This window comes from Lolium perenne, chromosome 4 (assembly GCF_019359855.2).
Source record: "Lolium perenne isolate Kyuss_39 chromosome 4, Kyuss_2.0, whole genome shotgun sequence".
Lineage (NCBI taxonomy): Eukaryota > Viridiplantae > Streptophyta > Magnoliopsida > Poales > Poaceae > Lolium > Lolium perenne.
The window spans coordinates 40,113,374-40,138,603 of NC_067247.2; the positions used below are offsets into that span (position 1 = coordinate 40,113,374).

At 44.8% G+C, this 25,230-nt stretch overlaps 1 protein-coding gene across 1 annotated transcript; it reads left to right on the forward strand.

Annotated features, from left to right (window-relative positions):
- Positions 1-18,478: 18,478 nt before the first annotated feature.
- Positions 18,479-20,066, forward strand: LOC127292247 (cinnamoyl-CoA reductase 1). Its single transcript, XM_051321604.2, has 4 exons — positions 18,479-18,740; positions 18,826-18,983; positions 19,073-19,261; positions 19,360-20,066. Exons 1-4 carry the CDS (start codon positions 18,587-18,589, stop codon positions 19,891-19,893), a joined length of 1,035 nt encoding a protein of 344 aa, XP_051177564.1. The 5' UTR covers positions 18,479-18,586; the 3' UTR covers positions 19,894-20,066.
- The last annotated feature ends 5,164 nt before the right edge of the window (positions 20,067-25,230 follow it).

Below are 25,230 nucleotides of genomic sequence, written 5' to 3' on the forward strand. Positions count from 1 at the left end.
GTAGCCCGCCATGTGAAGCAGCCTCCCCTCCCATTGGTGCAGAGACCGCCAGCCGAAGCCGTTGTTCACTGCGCCGTCGCCGTAGCCTGCCATTTCTCGCTCGAGGAGATTGGGGAGAGAAGTTTGGGCTGGGGAGTGTAGGGAGACGAGGGGTGGTGAATGCAACCAGACGCGGTAGTTTCGCGATAAATAGAGGGAACCGCGCGTGAATTCGAGACGACGACATTTACTCGCCGCGTGGAACCGACGCTTCCGACGAAGAGTGACCGGCGGCAGGTTTTTACAGCGTGCGTAAGACGATGCGATGAGGACGACGGTCGACCTTTTTCGCCGACAAGTCGGGGCCACCAGCCGCGCGGGAAGTTTTCTCGATGTTTCCCGTGCTTTCGTTTCCTCCGGACTCCCCGAGCGCTCCTGGGGAGCCGAGATGACATGGGCTCGCCGGATGGATGAAAGCCCGAATTACGAAAACGAGGAACCGGAAGCGACTGGACCATTTTTCGCCGTCCGGATCTTTTCTTTTTTTGAAAAAAAATCTATTTTAAACCCTGAACTTGGTTCGGCGAAATGAACTTAAAACCCTGGACTATTGCATCTCGGTCTAAATTAAACTCGATCTTTCTCGTTTTGTACCCGACGAACTATTAATTCCCATATATATAGAGGCCACCCAAAATGGCGACACAAATGATTAGATTTTGTTCGTTTGGTTAGGTCGTGGATAGAAATTGGACCGATGTTCGACCTGACAGGCTAGTGCCCATAGCGGCGTGACCCATTTGATCCGTTTTGGCCATTTGGGGATGGTTCGAGGTAGCCAAGCGGAGGACGTGCTGGCCACTAGCGGGAGGGCCCGGGAGGAAGCGGGAGGATGTCTGCGTTGTTCAACCCGACGCATCGTGGCCCAAATTTAGTGAACAGGCGGGCCGGTCCATGCGAGTCGGTCCATTTGGGTCGCGCCGCTGGAGCGTGCGCGGCCTGTCTACTAGTCCACGCGGACCATTTCAAATTACCCAGGAAAGGATGAGTCGTCCCGCTGAAGATGCCCTGAATTCAACCATGCAGCTGTTTGACGCACGGAGGAAAAGGTAATCCCGTTGCGTCACCCACCGGACGATGTAAAATGCATACATGAACTTTATCCTTTATCATAATGAATTCCCACATATTTACCATGATTTAAATCGATTTATGGGGATTTACCAATGATCCATTTTATTTAGTTTACAACTCTACAGAACGGGAATTTTGTGTATTTTTCACTTTCAGAGCCTATACGGAGTCAAATTGATCTAATTTTTTTAGAACGTCACTTTTTCATCGGGAGAACCACCCTGAGCCCTGAAACCACACCTAGAGAGACATGAGACCCGAAAGACCATAGGTGGCGCGCCCAACAAGGCAGGGCGCCCCACCCAGCCTCTTTCAGCTGTCGATCATCGAAACTGTGTGATCTTTTCACCCACCGACGTATTTTGATCTAAAAATCACTATATATATAGCCCAGAAGAGTTCTCGGGAGGAGAGCGCATAGAAAGACAGAAACACGAAAACGAAGGCTGCAACTGAGAAATTGGAGGGGGAAACTCCATCAGAATCATCGCCAGAGGGATCTCCATCTTCTCCAACGTCTTCATCATCATCACCATGATCAAGGGAGAGTAGTTCACCTCTGGACTACTGGTTTGTGGTAGTAGCTTAATCTATTTCTCTCATGGTCTTCATAGTTCTTAGTGCCATATTAGCTGCCTCACATGATTATGGCCATATTTGTAATACCTATATGGTGGATTCTTATTCTATGATATTGTGCTATGAGATCTAATCGTTTTATGTGTAAGATGTATTGATAGATGCACATTGTGTACCCCTTTCTTAAGTATTTATTCTGATTCAACATCTATACAAGAGCGTGTGTGGGGTGATGTTAAAATTTGAAAAGTGTTTAATTCTAAAAAAGTTCAAACTTGAAAAAAGTTAGATAAAAACAATTTGAGATAAAAAATATTGAAATTTTATAAATGTTTATATTTAAAAATATTCTTATTCAAAAAATGTCAAATTGAAAAAAGTTCGAAATTCAAATAAGTTCAAAATTTGAAAAAGTTTAAAATTAAAAAAATCAGCAAAAAACGATCGGAAAACCAGATCTGGAGCGAACAACCACCATAGCGGAGAAAATACCGAAAAACAAGTAAGGAAAAAATCCTGCCCTCGCTTATGGGCCGAACCAGTTGACCCCCGCTCTGTGCGGAGAGCTAGATAGCGCCCACTATGAGCGGGGAATAGGATTCACCGCCGCAAGATGAGCCGTCATCACGGAGACATGGACGACTTGCTGTTTGGCCGCCAGCCTAGCAGCCCTTCTTAGGTTGAGGCGGGCCTGCGTGCTGTCGGCAGTCCGCTTAACGCTGGATGGTCTCGAACAATACGAGCAGGGTCCTCGGCTCGTCGCTCATCGGTCATCGCTGAGCCACGGTCACCTGCGCCGTGCTTCCTTGGTAAGCCATGTGACGAGAACTGCAGCTCGTATCGTCTCTACCTCCTGTCTCCCTGTTCCTGATCCCTTTACGCTTAACTCACAAGATCTCTCAGTGATACGATCATGGACTTCTTCAGATGCATTCTGTTCGTCGACCAAGGTGTGTGTTTCCTTCTTCTCAGCTCGAATCATGTTCCTCCGTCCCTCACACGGGCCGAGCTGCATGCTCGATCCTGGGGTTAATCTCTGTTTCACTGTTTGGTATTCAGCCGTAAAATTTTGTCGAAAATTCTTTGCGTGTTTTCATCTTGGTAGGTCACTCTGTGCAATCCTCTTAAGCAGAGGGGCAAGGTGACCAGGTCAAGGGTGCATCGCGTTAATCTTCCATGCAAGATCCGCCTTAAGAGTTTTTGGCTAGTTGAAAAACAGAGCATGGACTGAAGAAACAGAGCATGAGGACGTGGGCATAGCCCAATGGTTAGGATCATAGTGGCGCACCTCAACGATCAGAGTTCGAATCCTGTCAGCAATGAATTTCTAAAATTCTCACGCCGAGGTCCCGCTTCTACTATATCATTTAGTGTCTAGTTCCTCCTAGCACTAATTTTTTTTTCCTGAAGAAACAGAGCATGAAAAGCAGCGCAAAATCTTCTTATCTTAGAAAAACAGAGCGTCAAGGAATAAACACTGTTTGCTATCCTTCTGGTTAAAAATTTAATCACCAAAGGCATACAAAAGTTACCTAGAGGCTAATCAAGTGACACATCAGTTAACTAAATTTGCTTATAAATTAAAGGAGACCCATGTTTGGGATGGAGATCCTCCTAGTTTTAATTTACCCTTTGCTAAGTTTCAGCTAGCTCTCTCAGTCACGTGCTCCACTGTTGGATTTTGCAATCGACGTGACCCCCGTTGGATTTTTCCATCGACGTGACGGTCCATGTTCCTATGGCTAGTGGCAACTCTCGTGTAGGGGTTCGTGTAGGGGTGGACTTGGACACAAAGCAAGGATCGCCTCACGCTTAGCTTGGATTAAACTTGGCTCGAAGGTCAGACAACTCAAGCCTAAACTTTCTGATAAAGGCTCGATGGAGCTTGCAAGCCAGCTTGAAGGCTCGACGCAATTTAAAAATCACTGACACTTGCTAAAAATGTAACATTCCACAATTATAAACAACTATTGACAATGAATACATGTCATATATGCCATCTTAAGTCCACCACCTTAGTGTGCTTGCTGAGAGCTTTCACACTGCAAAATAAGGATGACCATACCCATCAAACATAAAAAACATTGACCAACGGGGCAATGATCCCTCCCTTGGCTATACGTTGTTAGGTAGAAATAAGACTCTCCCCGCGGATGGACGCTAGGATGATAACCCGATTAAAGTTTGCCCCTCCCGCGAAATTACCGCGTGATAGGGATTCGAACCCAGGTGGGCTGGCTGCGCACTCGCCTTGCCTTGCCACTGAGCTGGAACTCGGTTCTCATACCCATCAAACATATATCACATAGGACCAAGTTTCAGCATATGTCTTAGGGATAATAGACAACATCCCTAGGAATCAAGTACTTGTAGAAACAGAGACATCAGGATAATAGACAGCATCCCCAGGAATCAAGTACTTGTACGCACAAATGACAAAACAGATAATAGATACGTAGTATAAACGGCACACTGTCAGCAGTATTAGGCCTCAATCCGTCACACGAAACTATCCCCATAAGTACTTAGTGAAAACTAATCCCCATCAGTAGTTACTCCGAACCTCTGTGCAAAACCTGTAAAGAAACAAGGGGCAATTAAAAAACAATTGGACAGCTATATGGCATCGAAACCACGATGATCTAGACACATGATGTAGCTACGATATCAAGCCAAACATATCTCCAGCAGTCAGCACTACTGAAAATTCTTCAATTCTTTGTTTGAGCAAAAAAATAAGTGCATACACCGACAATAGACATTGTACTACCATAATCTGAACACAAGTACAAGATGTGAGTAGCTCAATGCATTATTTCAAAATGAAGCAAGCATTATTACAAAGTAATACATGACCAGAACTTTGAAAGTGGTTCAGCTAAATACATGGGAATACACTCACGTTTAAAATCATAGATATGCAGAATGAAGTGACCAACTCAGAGAGAAACCCATGCAGAATGCCTGAACTAACGTGTTTTTTTCTTTTTGAAATGGGGGTATATCTTGGCTTCTGCATCGTGACGATGCACACGATCTTTTATTAAAATAAGGTTCAAGAATATATCGTTTACAACTCACGCATAATCAAGGATTGATACAAGAACCAACCATCGAAACCAAACCATACTATGACTACAGATCAACATAGCCTTTTAGTATGTCGCCAACCAGTCTGGCACAAGATATCCTGAGCGACAATCAGGAGCTGTGTGCATCCAGAAGCCATGGCATCCCGCTGTCCCTCCGGGGAAAGTAGGGCCCAGAGCTGGACCCAGTGGGAGACCATATGAATAACCTGCAAAAAATGAAAAGAGGATTTCTTATTAAAAATTATATCATTTCTGATCCTCCAAATAGACCAACATAAAGCAGAAACCCCAATCCGGATAAAAGCCTTAGATTGTCTATCTACTCCATTTAACCAATTACCAAACATATTAGTAATATTGGTGGGAGGTGGAAGATCATAAGTGAAAATAACTGTACGCCATAAGAGCTTAGCTAACGGGCATTCAATAAAAAGGTGTTGAATATTTTCCTGTTCCCCACAGAACACACATTTTGTACACCCATTTCAATGATGTTTAGCTAGATTATCTTTGGTTAACAGTACTTTATTACTCATGAACCACATAAAAATCTTAATCTTAAGCGGTATTTTAACTTTCCAGAGATACTTTCTCAAAAAAGGGGTATGTGTACAACCAAAGATAGCAGTAAAGCATCTTTCCTTTTACACAATATAAATCAGGCACCATATCAAAATTGGAAATGGTTAAGGTTCAGCTTAAGTTCTAAGTACGCATACATGACTTAACAACAATTTTGTTATCACCAGGGATAACCAGAGATAAATTTGAGGGGTACTAACTTGTCATGTTACTACATAGTTCTTTAACTTTCATTAAAACTTAAAAGTTATTCTGACCCTGTTAATTCTTCCTATTCCAGTGTTCTGTGGGGCATTTTGTATGCTCTGTTTGCCCTCCCAAGCTCGTGCGGAACAAGTGCAACTTAAGCTCTGCTCAAACTACCTTCAAGCGCTGTTTAGGGATGGAACATCTCATGGAATCCGTCATTGTTCCTTGCTCTAACTCTAAGTACGGATGCACCCAGAAGATTAACTACTACCAGAAAGAAGAACACGAGAAGGTGTACCCGAATGTCCAATACTACACTTAACAACAATTTGTTATGGGCAGGGACAAAAACAGATATGCTCAAAGAAGAAAGCCAAAAAAAACTGTTATCAGGATATGCTTCCAAATTGACATTGGACAGTGAGATTACTACTAAGTTGGTAATTATTAGCCCTTCTTCAACATGAAAATGTAGGAAAGATGAGATAACAGATATAAACAACAGTTTCCAGCCATAAACAAGTGACTGATAAAAATGCGGGAGTAGTAAAATTGTTCAGCAAAACTTTTTTTAAAACAAAATGGCGCACTTTGTTCATTGTCTAGAAGCGACAGATCATTCAGTACCACCCCAAACCATTGCACTATTCAACTCATAATTTCTGAAACGTTTGATTCCCCTCCTTCTAACTTCTACCCAAGACAGAAAACGAGCCAGCCAATATGTTAATTTGGTACTACCAGATACTTAACATTGGGCATTCACAATATGCAGTAAGCACTAAGCCAACAGTAATTAGACCTTAACTTCAGTAATTAACATTGATTGTGGTCTAATTTGGGTTCTAATATGAGATTAAACGGCTCTGATACCATTGTTAGACTTAATTACTTAAGATTACCATCATTAGGATCTCAACCTCGTATTAGAACACCTAAGTCATATGCAAAGAATTGGGTACTGACCAGAATCAATGGCCCTGGTCTCCCTGGAGGAGGATGGGCTCTTTGTCGAGGTAGATGCTTAGGGGCAGTAGCGGTTTGATGAGGTAGATGCCCATGGTGCCGCTGGCGCTGCCATCGTGGTGGCCGGCGGTGGTGATGGTCTTCTGATTCCCTTGGATCTCGTTTTAGGATCGGGTTGTTACGAGTATTCAGGTCTTTTTCCTGTACGTGTATCTTTTCCCCAAGGGGGCTTTCCTCCTCTTTTATATGTGTAAGGCTAGAGGACAGGGACCGCAACCATTTTTTTTTGAGGGTAAAACACAATATATTAAGCTAGCAAGCCGCCTCATTAAAAACCTTCCAGTCCCCTTCGGTACCCTGGTAAGGAAAAGAGTGCGTCTGAAACTTGCTGCCCGAGTTCAAAACAGAGTTACATCAGCAATTACATCAGAAAGCACATGATCAGGAGGATGCGTTGGATGCCTCCAATCAAGTCATGTACGTGAGGGGAGAAGACTCCGTCTCCCATGTTTTCCTCACAGTTTGTTAGCATGTGAGATCAATTCTAACAATGGAAAATCGGCCGGTGATGAATGTCCAGTATGGACATGGTGGACGTTGATCAAAATTCTTAGAAATCTGAAATGTTGGACAATCTCAGACAACTTAAAAAAAAACTGGATACTTCGCAGAAACGAAACAATCGGTATGCTAGTTCCGTTGATGTCAAACCGGTGTGAAATCGTGCAGCTTGCAATCCACGGAAGGGAATCTTTCTCCTAGCATTCTGATACACACCACCAGCCTTCCCGTACTCTATACACATATTGAACTAAATAATGTGAATATATATATGCATGTACGTGCTTCGGTGGAAGTTGCATTTTCTTTATTAATCCAAGCTGCGTCTAGTAGCTTTATAAATAATGAAACCTGGTTTGACCCGTCAGTTTTGTGTTGAAAATATGCTATGTACTAGTACTTTATGTTAGACTGTATATACGTAGCGTTGTATATGTCTTGTATTGTACCTATTGGTACCCATATATATATGAGATAGCCACACCCGTATTGGGTATCGAGCAGTTCTCAAACCCTTTATCTTACATGGTATCAGATTAGGTTACGATGTCTTCCGCTGCACCCACCGCCGCCGCGCCGATCGCATCGGCCCCACCCGCCGCCGCCGCCGTCGCGCCGGCTCCTTCCGCCGCCGTGGCTGCCCTGGCCGCTGCTCCTGCCTCGCCCTTCCTTGCCTCCCGGCCGCTTGCCATGTGGTGGCCTGCCCCTGGTGCCGCACCCCCGGGTGCCCTAGCTGGGTCGACCTCCTCATCCGCCGCCGCTGGACCTGGACCTGGAGCTACGGGCGATCTGTCGCCGATCATCAACGGCGGCCCGTCTTCCTCGACCACTGCGCACATGCCGTCATATGGCGGCCATCCGCCGCCCCCGGCCTATGGCGCCCCGACCGCGCCGATCTATGGCGCCCAACCCGCGCCAGCGTATGGCTGGTTAGCGCCGACCTACGGTGCGCCGCCCCTGCAGTCGTATGCGGCACCTCCGCCGCCGCATTATGGGGCTGCTTCTGCGATGCCCTACGGGGCCCCTGCTGCCCCGATCACCCCCTACGACGCCTATCCGTCGTCGTCCTACGATGCGGCCGCGCCGCCCTATGGGGCCTCCTCGGCGCTCACTGCCCCTGTGTCATCTATGGAGGTGGCACCGCCGGCGCCGTTCTACGCGCCGCCCTCACCAGCCCAAGCGGACCCAACTGCACCGTCGCCGTTCTACTTCTCGCATCTACTACCGCTGAAGCTCACGCCGGACAATTATCTGTCGTGGCGCGCGCAGGTGCTCCCGCTTCTTCGGAGTCGCTACTTGGAGGGGTACGTTGATGGCTCACTCTCATGCCCGCCGGTGTATCACCCGGCGTATCATGCATGGGTGGCCCAAGATCAGGCCATCCTTTCTGCCATCCAGTCGTCGCTCACTCCGAGCGTTTCGTCGTTGGTCCTCTTCGCCTCTACGTCGCGGGATGCATGGACGGCTCTTCACAACAGCTTTGCCTCACAATCTCAGGCGCGTGCTCATGCTATTCGCACCGAACTAGGTGAGACCAAGCTTCTTGACAGCAGCATCACGGACTACTTCAACAAGATGGCCGGCCTCGCCGACACACTCGCCTCCATTGGCCAGCCACTTCGCTCCGAGGACTTCACCACCTATGTTCTGAATGGTCTTGATGATGATTATGACAATCTAGTTGAGAACATCAGCGGTCGCGACGACCCATTGCCGCGCCGTGAGCTCTACTCGCGCCTCCTCGGTCGTGAACAGCGTGTCAAGGTGAAACATGCCTCTCCGAGCTTCTCCGCCGCCAACGCCGCTGCTCGTGGCAAGCCCCAGAAGCTGCCAATGGCGGGCGGCAAGTCGACGCCCGGGCCTCAGCAGCCTCAGCGGTCCGCCGCGCCGCCTGTCACGGGCGGGAATCGCCCTCGTGCTTGCTGCCTGATGTCTACGCCCCCCTCCTTTTCCTGTAGACAGTGTTGGGCCTCCAAGAGCAGAGGTTTGTAGAACAGCAGCAAGTTTTCCCTTAAGTGGATCACCCAAGGTTTATCGAACTCAGGGAGGAAGAGGTCAAAGATATCCCTCTCATGCAACCCTGCAACCACAAAGCAAGAAGTCTCTTGTGTCCCCAACACACCTAATAGGTGCACTAATTCGGCGAAGAGATAGTGAAATACAGGTGGTATGAATATATATGAGCAGTAGCAACGGTGCCAGAAAATAGCTTGCTGGCGTGTAGTTGATGGTGGTAGTATTGCAGCAGTAGTAACGCAAAGAAAAACAAGAAACAAGCAGCGATAGCGATATTTAGGAACAAGGCCTAGGGATTACACTTTCACTAGTGGACACTCTCAACTTTGATCACATAACAGAATAGATAAATGCATACTCTACACTCTTGTTGGATGATGAACACATTGCGTAGGATTACACGAACCCTCAATGCCGGAGTTAACAAGCTCCACAATTCAATGTTCATATTTAAATAACCTTAGAGTGCATGAAAGATCAATTCGACTAACCAAGTACTAACATAGCATGCACACTGTCACCTTCATGCATATGTAGGAGGAATAGATCACATCAATACTGTCATAGCAATAGTTAACTTCGCAATCTACAAGAGATCATGATCATAGCATAAACCAAGTACTAACACGGATGCACACACTGTCACCATTACATCGTGCAGGAGGAATAAAACTACTTTAATAACATTGCTAGAGTAGCACATAGATAAATTGTGATACAAAATACATTGCAATCATAAAGAGATATAAATAAGCACTTCACTATGCCATTCATAACAGTGAATAAGTATTCTGTGAAATATAGCCTAAGAGACCCACACGGTGCACACACTGTCACCTTTACACACGTGGGACAAGGAGTCTCCGGAGATCACATAAGTAAAACTCACTTGACTAGCATAATGACATCTAGATTACAAGCATCATCATATGAATCTCAATCATGTAAAGCAGCTCATGAGATTATTGTATTGAAGTACATAGGAGAGAGATGAACCACATAGCTACCGGTACAGCCCCGAGCCTCGATGGAGAACTACTCCCTCCTCATGGGAGCAGCAGCGGTGATGAAGATGGCGGTGAGGATGGCAGCGGTGTCGATGGAGAAGCCTTCCGGGGGCACTTCCCCGTCCCGGCAGCGTGCCGGAACAGAGACTCCTGTCCCCCAGATCTTGGCTTCGCGATGGCGGCGGCTCTGGAAGGTTTCTGTGGGTTTCGTCGAACGTGATAGGGTTTTCGCGACGGAGGCTTTAAGTAGGCGGAAGGGCAGCCTCGGAGGGGGCCTGGGGGGCCCACACTATAGGGCGGCGCGGCCCCCCCTCTGGCCGCGCCAGGGTGTGGTGTGGGGCCCCCAGGGCTTCCCTCTGGCGGCTCTCGGGTGTTCTGGATGCTTCCGGGCAAAATAGGAACCTGGGCGTTGATTTCGTCCAATTCCGAGAATATTTCGTTACTAGGATTTCTGAAACCAAAAACAGCAGAAAACAGGAACTGGCGCTTCGGCATCTTGTTAATAGGTTAGTTCCAGAAAATGCACGAATATGACATAAAGTGTGCATAAAACATGTAGATAACATCAATAATGTGGCATGGAACATAAGAAATTATCGATACGTCGGAGACGTATCAGCATCCCCAAGCTTAGTTCTGCTCGTCCCGAGCAGGTAAAACGATAACAAAGATAATTTCTGGAGTGACATGCCATCATAAACTTGATCATACTATTTGTAAAGCATATGTAGTGAATGCAGCGATCAAAACAATGGTAATGACATGAGTAAACAACTGAATCATAAAGCAAAGACTTTTCATGAATAGTACTTCAAGACAAGCATCAATAAGTCTTGCATAAGAGTTAACTCATAAAGCAATAAATCAAAGTAAAGGTATTGAAGCAACACAAAGGAAGATTAAGTTTCAGCGGTTGCTTTCAACTTATAACATGTATATCTCATGGATATTGTCAACATAGAGTAATATAATAAGTGCAATATGCAAGTATGTAGGAATCGATGCACAGTTCACACAAGTGTTTGCTTCTTGAGGTGGAGAGAAATAGGTGAACTGACTCAACATTGAAAGTAAAAGAATGGTCCTTCAAAGAGGAAAGCATCGATTGCTATATTTGTGCTAGAGCTTTGATTTTGAAAACATGAAACAATTTTGTCAACGGTAGTAATAAAGCATATGTATCATGTAAATTATATCTTACAAGTTGCAAGCCTCATGCATAGTGTACTAATAGTGCCCGCACCTTGTCCTAATTAGCTTGGACTACCGGATCATCGCAATGCACATGTTTTAACCAAGTGTCACAATGGGGTACCTCTATGCCGCCTGTACAAAGGTCTAAGGAGAAAGCTCGCATCGGATTTCTCGCTATTGATTATTCTCAACTTAGACATCCATACCGGGACAACATAGACAACAGATAATGGACTCCTCTTTTATGCATAAGCATGTAGCAACAATTATTTTTCTCATTTGAGATTGAGGATATTTGTCCAAAACTGAAACTTCCACCATGGATCATGGCTTTAGTTAGCGGCCCAACGTTCTTCTCTAACAATATGCATGCTTAACCATAAGGTGGTAAATCTCTCTTACTTCAGACAAGACGAACATGCATAGCAACTCACATGATATTCAACAAAGAATAGTTGATGGCGTCCCCAGAAACATGGTTATCGCACAACAAGCAACTTAATAAGAGATAAAGTGCATAAGTACATATTCAATACCACAATAGTTTTTAAGCTATTTGTCCCATGAGCTATATATTGTAAAGGTGAAGAATGGAAATTTAAAGGTAGCACTCAAGCAATTTACTTTGGAATGGCGGAGAAATACCATGTAGTAGGTAGGTATGGTGGACACAAATGGCATAGTGGTTGGCTCAAGTATTTTGGATGCATGAGAAGTATTCCCTCTCGATACAAGGTTTAGGCTAGCAAGGTTATTTGAAACAAACACAAGGATGAACCGGTGCAGCAAAACTCACATAAAAGACATATTGAAAACATTATAAGACTCTACACCGTCTTCCTTGTTGTTCAAACTCAATACTAGAAATTATCTAGACCTTAGAGAGACCAAATATGCAAACCAAATTTTAGCATGCTCTATGTATTTCTTCATTAATGGGTGCAAAGTATATGATGCAAGAGCTTAAACATGAGCACAACAATTGCCAAGTATCACATTATCCAAGACATTTATAGCAATTACTACATGTACCATTTTCCAATTCCAACCATATAACAATTTAACGAAGAAGAAACTTCGCCATGAATATTAAAAGCTAAGAACACATGTGTTCATACGAACCAGCGGAGCGTGTCTCTCTCCCACACAAGCATGATGTAATCCAATTTATTCAAACACAAACAAAAACAAAAACAAACAGACGCTCCAAGTAAAGTACATAAGATGTGACGGAATAAAAATATAGTTTCAGGGGAGGAACCTGATAATGTTGTCGATGAAGAAGGGGATGCCTTGGGCATCCCCAAGCTTAGACGCTTGAGTCTTCTTGAAATATGCAGGGATGAACCACCGGGGCATCCCCAAGCTTAGACTTTTTCACTCTTCTTGATCATAGTATATCATCCTCCTCTCTTGACCCTTGAAAACTTCCTCCACACCAAACTCGAAACAAACTCATTAGAGGGTTAGTGCATAATCAAAAATTCACATGTTCAGAGGTGACACAATCATTCTTAACACTTCTGGACATTGCCCAAAGCTACTGAAAGGTAATGGAACAAAGAAATCCACCCAACACAGCGAAAGAAGCAATGTGAAATAAAAGGCAGAATCTGTCAAAACAGAACAGTCCGTAAAGACGAATTTTAAAATGGCACCAGACTTGCTCAGATGAAAATGCCCAAATTGAATGAAAGTTACGTACATATCTGAGGATCACTCACGTAAATTGGCATAATTTTCTGAGTTACCTACAGAGAATTTTGCCCAGATTCATGACAGCAAAGAAAACAGTTTCTGCGCAGTAATCCAAATCTAGTATTGACTTTACTATCAAAGACTTTACTTGGCACAACAAAACACAAAACTAAGATAAGGAGAGGTTGCTACAGTAGTAAACAACTTCTAAGATACAAATATAAAACAAAGTACTGTAGCAAAATAACACATGGGTTATCTCCCAAGAAGTTCTTTCTTTATAGCCATTAAGATGGGCTCAGCAGTTTTAATGATCCACTCGCAGGAAATAGTATTCGAAGCAAAAAAGAGCATCAAGAGGCAAATTCAAAACACATTTAAGTCTAACATGCTTCCTATGCACAGGAATCTTGTAAATAAACAAGTTCATGAAAAGCAAAGTAACAAGCATAGGAAGATAAAACAAGTATAGCTTCAAAAATTTCAGCACATAGAGAGGTGTTTTAGTAACATGAAAATTTCTACAACCATATTTTCCTCTCTCATAATAACTTTCAGTAGTGTCATGAGCAAACTCAACAATATAACTATCACATAAAGCATTCTTATCATGAGTCTCGTGCATAAAATTATTACTACTCCCAACATAAGCATAGTTATTCTTATTAATTGTAGTAGGAGCAAATTCAACAAAGTAGCTATCATTAATATTCTCATCAAGTGTTGGAGGCATAGTATAATCACAACAAAATTTACTCTCCATAGTAGGTGGCACCAAAAGACCACTATCATTATAATCATCATGTATGGGAGGCAAAGTATCATCAAAGAAAATTTTCTCCTCAATGCTTGGGGGACTAAAAAGATCATGAAAACCAGCTTCCCCAAGCTTAGAACTTTCTATATCATTATCAACAATGGTGTTCAAAGCGTTCATACTAATATTACTACCAGCATGCAAATAAGATTCCATAGGTTTTTTAATTTTCGCATCAAACAATCCATGTTTTAAATCAGGAAATAGAATAAGAAGCTCATTCTTGTCCATTATGCCAAACTAGTGTAAACAAGAAACAAAAAGATGCAATTGCAGGATCTAAAGGAAATAGCTTCGAGTACTTACAACAGCGAAAATAGCTTAGTAGCCGAGATCCGGAGTGTGAGTACCTTTTACCTTTCCTCCCCGGCAACGGCGCTAGAAAATAGCTTGATGTCTACGCCCCCCTCCTTTTCCTGTAGACAGTGTTGGGCCTCCAAGAGCAGAGGTTTGTAGAACAGCAGCAAGTTTTCCCTTAAGTGGATCACCCAAGGTTTATCGAACTCAGGGAGGAAGAGGTCAAAGATATCCCTCTCATGCAACCTTGCAACCACAAAGCAAGAAGTCTCTTGTGTCCCCAACACACCTAATAGGTGCACTAGTTCGGCGAAGAGATAGTGAAATACAGGTGGTATGAATATATATGAGCAGTAGCAACGGTGCCAGAAAATAGCTTGCTGGCGTGTAGTTGATGGTGGTAGTATTGCAGCAGTAGTAACGCAGTAAAACAGTAAACAAGCAGCAATAGCAGTATTTAGGAACAAGGCCTAGGGATTACACTTTCACTAGTGGACACTCTCAACTTTGATCACATAACAGAATAGATAAATGCATACTCTACACTCTTGTTGGATGATGAACACATTGCGTAGGATTACACGAACCCTCAATGCCGGAGTTAACAAGCTCCACAATTCAATGTTCATATTTAAATAACCTTAGAGTGCATGAAAGATCAATTCGACTAACCAAGTACTAACATAGCATGCACACTGTCACCTTCATGCATATGTAGGAGGAATAGATCACATCAATACTGTCATAGCAATAGTTAACTTCGCAATCTACAAGAGATCATGATCATAGCATAAACCAAGTACTAACACGGATGCACACACTGTCACCATTACATCGTGCAGGAGGAATAAAACTACTTTAATAACATTGCTAGAGTAGCACATAGATAAATTGTGATACAAAATACATTGCAATCATAATGAGATATAAATAAGCACTTCACTATGCCATTCATAACAGTGAATAAGTATTCTGTGAAATATAGCCTAAGAGACCCACACGGTGCACACACTGTCACCTTTACACACGTGGGACAAGGAGTCTCCGGAGATCACATAAGTAAAACTCACTTGACTAGCATAATGACATCTAGATTACAAGCATCATCATATGAATCTCAATCATGTAAAGCAGCTCATGAGATTATTGTATTGAAGTACATAGGAGAGAGATGAACCACATAGCTACCGGTACAGCCCCGAGCCTCGATGGAGAACTACTCCCTCCTCATGGGAGCAGCAGCGGTGATGAAGATGGCGGTGAAGATGGCAGCGGTGTCGATGGAGAAGCCTTCCGGGGGCACTTCCCCGTCCCGGCAGCGTGCCGGAACAGAGACTCCTGTCCCCCAGATCTTGGCTTCGCGATGGCGGCGGCTCTGGAAGGTTTCTGTGGGTTTCGTCGAACGTGATAGGGTTTTCGCGACGGAGGCTTTAAGTAGGCGGAAGGGCAGCCTCGGAGGGGGCCTGGGGGGCCCACACTATAGGGCGGCACGGCCCCCCCTCTAGCCGCGCCAGGGTGTGGTGTGGGGCCCCCAGGGCTTCCCTCTGGCGGCTCTCGGGTGTTCTGGATGCTTCCGGGCAAAATAGGAACCTGGGCGTTGATTTCGTCCAATTCCGAGAATATTTCGTTACTAGGATTTCTGAAACCAAAAACAGCAGAAAACAGGAACTGGCGCTTCGGCATCTTGTTAATAGGTTAGTTCCAGAAAATGCACGAATATGACATAAAGTGTGCATAAAACATGTAGATAACATCAATAATGTGGCATGGAACATAAGAAATTATCGATACGTCGGAGACGTATCACTGCCCTTCATGCGGCGCCCAACAAGCGTGTCAGCTGTGCGGTCTTGACAACCACATCGCCTCTCGCTGTCATCGGCGCTTCAAGCAAGACTTCCTCGGCATCGGCAACAATGGCAAGGGCAACGACAAGCAGGCTGCTGCTGCTGTGACGGGTCAGGAGCATGGCTATACTCCGTCCTATCCCATTGACTCGTCATGGTACATGGACACGGGAGCTACTAATCACCTGACGAGTGAGATGAGTAAGCTCTCCACCCAGGAGCCATATCGCGGTCATGATCAGGTTCGCACCGCCAATGGAGCAGGTATGCGCATCTCACATGTTGGTCAGGCTTCCCTTCTCGCACATAACTCTCGCCACTTGCATCTTCGTAATGTTCTTCGTGTTCCTTCCGCCACACGTAGTCTGTTGTCTATTCCTCAACTTACTCGTGATAATAATGTCCTTGCTGAATTTCATCGTTTTCACTTTTTCATCAAGGATCGGGACACGAGAGCCGTTCTGCTTAGAGGTCGTCTTCGCCATGGCCTATATGCGCTTGATGCGCCCCCTGCGCCGCATGCTCCCCAGGTGTTCAGTGGTGTGCGTGTGTCCTCTACACACTGGCATGCACGCCTCGGTCATCCTGCTACTCCCATAGTTCGCCATGTTCTGCATCGTCATGAACTTCCAGTTGTGTCCAATAAAAGTGTAGAGACTATCTGTGATGCCTGTCAGCAAGGCAAGAGTCACCAGCTTCCGTTTTCAGAGTCGAGTCGTGTGGTTAAACATCCTCTTGAGCTTGTGTTTTCTGATGTATGGGGTCCTGCCCAGACATCTGTTAGTGGCCATAATTACTATGTCAGTTTTATTGATGCTTACAGTCGATTCACCTGGCTTTATCTTATTAAGCGTAAATCTGATGTGTTCGATGTTTTCATTCAGTTCCAAGCACATGTTGAGCGTCTTCTTAAGCATAAAATCCTTCATGTTCAGTCCTACTGGGGGGGTGAATATCGCAACCTCAACTCGTTCTTTAGTAAGCTTGGGATCTTGCACCGTGTGTCTTGTCCTCATACACATCAACAGAATGGTGCCGCTGAACGGAAACACCGCCACCTTGTAGAGACTGGCCTCACCTTACTAGCTCATGCCTCCGTTCCGTTTCGCTTTTGGAGCGACGCTTTTTCCACGGCTTGTTTCTTAATAAACAGGCTTCCATCACGACTCCTACAAATGAAAACCCCCCTTGAACTCTTGCTCAATGAACTCCCAGATTATACACTTCTCAAAGTTTTTGGGTATGCCTGTTGGCCTCATCTTCGCCCATATAACAAACATAAGCTAGAGTTTCGGTCTAAAAAGTGCGTTTTTCTTGGGTATAGTTCCCTTCACAAAGGGTACAAGTGCCTACATGTTCCCACCAACCGCGTTTACATATCTCGTGACGTAGTGTTTGATGAGAATGTGTTTCCCTTTTCCGCATTTCCGAACAACTCTTCTACACCCATACCACCTGTGCGTTTCATTACACCGTCGCCTGATCAATTTGTAGATGCTGCATATACTCCTGCGTTGCTTCCTAACCATACTGCAGGTATTGGACGTGGCGCTCGACTTGAGCTCCTGGATGATCAGGCACCGGCCGAGGACGTGGATCACGTCCAGGACGCTGTTCCCGTGCATGCCCCATCTTGTACGCTTTCAGCTTTCTCGGATGCGGATTGGGCTGGGAATCCAGATGACAGGCGATCCACGGGGGGCTATGCAGTATTCTTTGGTCCTAACTTGATCGCCTGGAATGCTCGCAAGCAGGCTACAGTATCTCGCAGCAGTACTGAAGCTGAATACAAGGCAGTTGCCAATGCTACATCTGAGCTCATATGGCTACAGTCCTTATTGAGAGAGTTGCGAGTCTCTCAACATCAGTCTCCAGTCCTTTGGTGTGATAACATCGGTGCTACATACCTCTCGTCTAATCCGGTATTTCATGCCCGAACGAAACACATTGAAGTGGATTATCATTTTGTCAGGGAACGCGTTGCAAAGAAGCTACTTCGTATCAAGTTCATCTCTTCCAAGGATCAACTTGCTGACATCTTCACAAAGCCTCTTCCACAGCCGCAGTTTGTAGGTTGTAGGCGCAATCTTAACTTGATTTGTACTTCAGGCAACAGTTAAGATTGAGGGAGGGTGTTAGACTGTATATACGTAGCGTTGTATATGTCTTGTATTGTACCTATTGGTACCCATATATATATGAGACAGCCACACCCGTATTGGGTGTCGAGCAGTTCCCAAACCCTTTATCTTACACTTTATACTGAACATATGATACTCGTGTGGGTATGATACTATGATGTTTATTGTACGCCTGCACGACCAGCCACATTTTCTTATGGGAACTGCAGTGCCATCACCACGCTCTGAACAACAGATAAGTAGATGACTCAACTCTGGGAAACGCATACATAATTTGCGGTTGATCCAGATAAGTAGATGACTCAACTCTGGAAAACGCGTCATCCCGGCTATATATACCAGCCAAAAAGCCCCTTCTTCTCTTCGGTACACAGCTTCTTCTGCAACTTGAAACTTGAAATTCATACAAACTCGTAGTAGCTTCTGTCGCCCATTGCAACTCCTAGCTGATATACAAATTCGCTGCAAGCCTGCAAACAACAGAGACATGGGTGTTGATCATGTCAACAAATCAAACTGCATTGCCAGTGGCCGCGGACGCACAGTTTGCGTGACCGGCGCCAGTGGCTTCATCGCGTCATGGCTGGTGAAGCTCCTCCTGGAGAAGGGCTACACCATCCACGGCACGGTCCGGAACCCTGGTAAGTGTAGCGCGTCATGGTTCGTGAAGCTCCCCCTGGATTTTGCACATGCCTGATGTTAACTTTGTGTTGTATGTAATTTCAGATGATGTCGCGAAGAATGCGCACCTGAGATCCCTTGAAGGTGCGGCGGAACGGCTGACCCTCTTCCGGGTGGACCTGCTCGACAAGGAGAGTATCGCCGCCGCATTCCGCGGATGCGAGGGCGTCTTCCACACCGCCTGCCCCGTCACCGATGACCCGGCACATTACTTACTTCTCCAGCCATTGTTGCCCGCACTAGCTGGCTATCAAATGTACGTCGGTTGACAAAGTTTCTTGTACGTATGCAGGAGCAAATGATCGAGCCGGCGGTGACCGGGACAAGGAATGTGATCAATGCTGCGGCGGACGCAGGCGACGTCCGGCGTGTCGTGATGACATCGTCGATCGGCGCCGTGTATATGGATCCTAGCCGCAGCCTCGACGAGGAGGCCGACGAGACATGCTGGAGCGACCTCGAGTTCTGCAAGAACACCAAGGTTAGCAACTTAGCATAACCTACTCCCACTTTGTTGGAAGCACTATCTCGACGACGACGTGCATCTCACAAGTGGATATACAATTGCAATGGATGCAGAACTGGTACTGCTACGCCAAGACGGTTGCGGAGCAGGCAGCGTGGGAGCTCGCCAAGCAGAGAAACCTCGACCTCGTCGTGGTGAACCCGTCTCTGGTGTTGGGCCCTCTTCTGCAGGCGTCGGTGAACGCCAGCACCTGGCATATCGTCAAGTACCTCGACGGCTCCGTGCAGACGTACGCTAACGCGGCTCAGGCGTACGCACATGTCCGAGACGTCGCTGACGCGCACGCGCGTGTATATGAGGCGCCCGCCGCGAGTGGCCGGTACCTCTGTGCCGGCCGCACGCTGCACCGCGCCGAGGTGTGTCGCATACTCTCCAAGTTCTTCCCAGAGTACCCCATTCCCACAATATGCAAGGATGAAACAGGAGAGATGAAGAAGGGATGCCGGTTCAGCAGCCGTAGGATCAGGGAGCTCGGCGTCGGCTTCACGACCGCGAGCCAGTGTCTCTACGAAACTGTCACAAGCCTCCAAGACAAGGGCCTGCTACCCGTTGCGACGCCGATATGTCTCCATGACCACTTTAGTTAATTGCACTTACCTGAGTGCCCGTTTGAAGATTATAATCTTGTTGTACTAGTCCATGCATGACTCGTGCTTTGCTATGCCCGTCTATTTTTCGATTTTTACAAGTAGAACAATGTAAAGAGTATAAGATCATGTTGCTCCGATTATTGTCAGTTTCCTGTGACACAGTTCATATTTAGTAAATCTAATCTAATCGGGAGTGATGTTTTGGAACATGGGAGCATATGCTCCCTATATTTTGAAATACATCTTACACATATTTTAAATTTCAAAAAATTTGAAACAAAAAATTCGCACGTACATCTTCACGTGCTACGCGCTCACAAAGTCGTTTCATAAAAAATGAACTTATCATGTGACGTGTGTAAAAGAGACAAAATTCAGTGCTGAAAACTATGCTTTTCACTGGATAAGTTTTCTCTTTTTTACATAGGCCACAAAAAATAATATTTTTTCGTGAAACTTGACGCATACACATATATTATGGAGATGTACATGTAGAATTTTTTATCAGAATTTTTCCACACTTCGAAATATGTTTTGTTGGTAGAGGGAGCATACGCACCCGGGAGCCGAATTGAATTTCCGTAATCTAATACTCTCATATTGTAGTTAAATTAATACAGGAAATGTACAAATGATGCATGAAACTTTTAAGTTGTTTCCTAAAAACAATTCAGTGACAATTGGATCAATTTTAGCATTGTCTCTAGTTTAATGCATCATCAAGAACTAGATGGACCTGGCTCGTCTTGCCACACCGTTCTTGCTACCATTGTTTATACTCTCAAATTTCAAGACCTTCTAAATTTCATACTGTAGTTTAATTACTTCCTGATTTCAAGACCTGTACATTAATTTGGCTGATACAACAACCTCTCTTATTCAGAGGTCATGCCCTGCTATAAGGCATGACGTACAAAAGATAACTAACAATTCCTTCCAAGACACTTAGTTTAGGTTTTCACATAGATTCAAATTCTTGTAATCTTCTTTTTATTTTGTTTATTATTCATCAAATTCTTGTATGATAAATATTGTAAAGACAATGTATGTGTGTGTATGATCAATAAAGCTCAAGTTTTGCTTATGAGCTAATTTGTAAATGTATCATTTACTTATGAATTATTTGTGTATAAATATTGTGATTTGGATTTATAAAGTGATTTGAATTATGAATTCATAATTCATTTATATTCTTGTTTACTTATTATTTGTTTGTTTGAATTCAAATATGAATTGTCAATTCAAATCATCTCCCAAAATCAACAAGTTAAAAAAGAGATCATGTCAAAATTCTTAACCTCACATTGCCTAACCCTAATTGCAATGAGAGAGAACCTCGATACCTCTTAGGTTTTTATGTAATAAGGTACGGAAATTTCCCTCGTTTTGCGATGAAATGCACATCCCAATTCTAAATCTACCCTTCGATGTTCCTATGTTCTGGGTTATTACACCAGGCCTTGGCACGACTGTCGGATGATCTGCTCGCTAAACTGGATGCTTTGGTTTGACCAATCGATATATTCGGGCAAAGTTGCCATAGCCACTTCTGCAAGCTTTATCTTCCGCAAAAATTTCTTGGCTTCTCTCTTTGAAAAACTAGCTTTGTGAATTATGTTCACATGCCCTCGAGGGACAGGGTAAACTTCGGCAGGTACATAGATATCGTCGGAAATGGGGTAAACTTCGGCAGGTACGTAGACATCGTCAGTTGGTACGTACGGATATTCCATTACTTCTGAATTAGATCTTAACTCCTCACACAACATCTGAATATCGAGGAACTGCCGATAGTCCTTGAGAAGATGCGATACCTTCTCGATATTGTCCTTCGGGTCGACGTAAGCATGCAAGTAACATGGGGCAACAAGTTGCTCTGCTGCTGGAAGGTAAGGCACCCGAAAGAGGCGATCATGTCGGCCACGACTTCTGGCTAATTGCGCGCGGTAGCATCCTTCGCAATGCTGATAAGGACGGCTTGCAGCTTGGTCAATTGCCTCGTAACGAAGATCCCTTCTCCTCTTCCGGCGTTCCTGCCTGCTCCCAATGCCACCAAGATTTCTCTGGATGCTTATGTCGCTGTTGTCGATCAAGTATGGTGAATCCCCCCGCGTCTAGTGGTGGAACATCGATTGTTGGGATTGAAGTCCTTTCTGAGCCTGGCGCACCTTAGCCCGGAAGTCGAAGGAAACCTCCGGAGTCGACGATAAAGTGAACACCGCCAAACGTTGTGTCCATGTCGCTGCATAACTCCGAAGGAGTTATACGCTACACATTTTTGCGTGGAGTAAACTCGAAGGATCCGCAGGGGACCGGGTCCGTTGAGTCTGAAGGTGTTGGTGACGTTAGCAAGAACGCAGCCGATGTTACTGGAGCAGCCGATGATGTGCGTTGTGTCGACATGATTCCCACAGACGGTGCCAATTGTCGGGGGTGCTCCCCGGCAATGCCCACCATGAGGGGCTTAGGGTTGACGGAATCCTGCAGGTTAGCACGGGACATCAGTAACCAAACAAACGGGGAGAGAGATTTACCCAGGTTCGGAACCCTCGATGAGGTAACACCCTTATTTCCTGCTTGTCTGATCTTGATTATCGAGAATATATCGAGTTACAATGGGGTAGCCCATGGGCTATGGTGGTGGTCTCGCCAAGTGGCAAGGGTTCTATGCTCTAGTTCTGATCTTGCGGTGGTTCTATGTGTGTAAGTTGTGTCTCAGTAGACTCTCTCCTGGCCTTTATATAGCAGGCCAGGTCCCAAAAGATCTGTCCGGACTCGACTAAGGTACAAAGAGATCTATCCTAATCTTTCATTGTATTGCATCTTCTTGCCTTGTTCATCAAGAATCCTTCTTCGGAGGAGTCTCCTTCTCCAGCACCAACGCATAGGCCCACCTCAGATGTTGGGCAATCTTCATGGGACTCTAGTTGGGCTGGAGTAGGTAGCTTAATGTTGATTACCCGAAGGGTAATGCCCACATCACGCTGTGTGGTGAACTACCGCCGGGGCCGACATCTCATATGCCCGCCTGATGGCGAGCGCTTCGGCGCTCGCTTGCGCCTCCCCGCCTCCAGGACCTCACAACGATTGATGTCCCGCGGATTTCAACCCACCTTAATAAACTCAGTATGGAAACAAGAACATGCCCAACAAGAACATTTCGACCAATGGACAACACAATTAGTTGTGGTTCATGATGCCATTCATATAAACTGTACTTCAAATACTACTAGATTTAGATGTGCGTTTTGGCGCACGATTCCATAGAATTCGCACCAACTTATATTTTGTATAACGATAATTAAAATTAGGTGGGAAATGATAATAAATGAAAATTTGAATTACCAATTTCAAAGTCCTTAGCTCGGGAAGTTCAACACAAACTAAGCATTGGGTGGTACATTGAAACCAGATGCACACGCCTGTAAGATTTGACTAACAAAAATCACAATCCGTTTCTCACAAGTATATAATGTCATAGGTTTATAGCTACCTACTAGTTTGTTCACAACTCAACAACAACAAACACTTTCAGTTCACTTTTTTGGATAAAGAATAACTTGCAATTTTTGGATCAAGAATAACTTGCAGATACATCTAAGTGAAAGTAGCAAAAGACAATTAAATCTTACCAAATATCGATACTCTTACTTTTTGATACTAGCTACATATGTCATATGCACTTGCAAACATCATCATGTAGTCGCTATGCGGGGTGGACTAAGGCCTTTGAAATGTCACAACATCCACCGGCAACGGATGATGTTTGCAGCGATGCGTGAATGGAATATTCGTCGATGACCTCTGCACACATTTCTTCGGCAAGCATTTGGGATACGAAAGATTTGAAGATTTCAAGTTAAAATTAACCCTGATTTGTCATTCTTTATTTTTTCAGGAACCCTTCAAGATATTGTTGCCGCCTAAATCAACACAGCTAAGGCGGACACACCTCAAGTACATCGCTAAGATGGTTAAGATTTTTGGAGTGTGTGGGGCTTACTCTTGTGGACATACTAAATGGGTATAGACGTGATGGGGTCATATACTATTGGACCGGGGTGGCCCTAAGGAGATATGGTCTTTGGGGCCTACAGGTTAGCCCATATGCCAAGGACCAATACGAAGTCCCGACCGGCTAGAGGATTCCTAGATAGAGACTTGGAGTACACGAACTTGCCGGTGTGCGACCTTAGGATTATATAGCATAGTTGGTTAAGGGTTATCAAACCCTAGTCCCAATTTACTGTATAAGTTGGGGCCCATGTAGCCCTTAGGGCATGATACAATCAACGATCAACATTATTGTAACCTATGTACTTGTTGCCATATAGTGATTTATAGCCGGAGTAGAAATCCGCCAACACGATGGATATTGAACCTTGGTAACCCGTGTGTATCATGATCCTAGACATCCACCCACCTATCACCCTACTTCTCTCTATGCCGTAAGGTACCACCTATGGTGTACGTGTCAACATACCATGACAATAGGTCCCACACATGCGCTCCTCGGAGCTCCCTATCAGAACCAGTGCTTCCTGTTCCTACGTGAAGGGTCATCTGTTTAGCCTAGGCAAACATGGGCTTCACGATGCCGCTGTTGCGAGTTCTTCTAGAGTGGCTTTCTCTGAAATTGGATTCACTGGAGTGATGATAATGATACTGATGTTCAACCTCGACGACGGCCCTCGTTTTCGACATTGTATGTGCAGTTTGTGTTGGTAGCCAGGGTGGCTGTGTGCGCCCTCGCGATTGTCTTATTCCATGACCTTTACTCAGTGTGTTTTTACCGGTTTTAGGCTAGTTTCCCAATTTTTAACTAGTCAACCCTCTTCTTCTTAATTAGTAATGAAAATGGCAAGCCTTTTTGCTTGTTTCGAAAAATGTTGTATCACAGGGTTCACTCAGGAAAAACCCATGTGTGATAGTTCTGCGGATGGTTTTTCCATAAATTATTTTTGGCAACGACTTAGTCATCGAGCAATTTAAAATCACAGATCGTAAATATGCTTGCCAACAGTTATGGAAAATAAGTTATGGAAAATCGACCGATGAATGTCCAGTATGGAGTATGGACATGGTGGACGTTTATCAAAATCCTTAGAAATCTGAAATGTTGGACAATCTCAGACAACTTAAAAAAAAAACTCGATACTTGGCAGAAACTAAAAGATCGGTATGCTAGTTTCGTCGATGTCAAACTGGTGTGAAATCGTGCAGCTTGCAATCCACGGAAGGGAATCTTTCTTCTCGTATTCTGATACACACCACCAGCCTTCCCGTAATCTATACACATATTGAACTAAATAATGTGAATATATATATGCATGT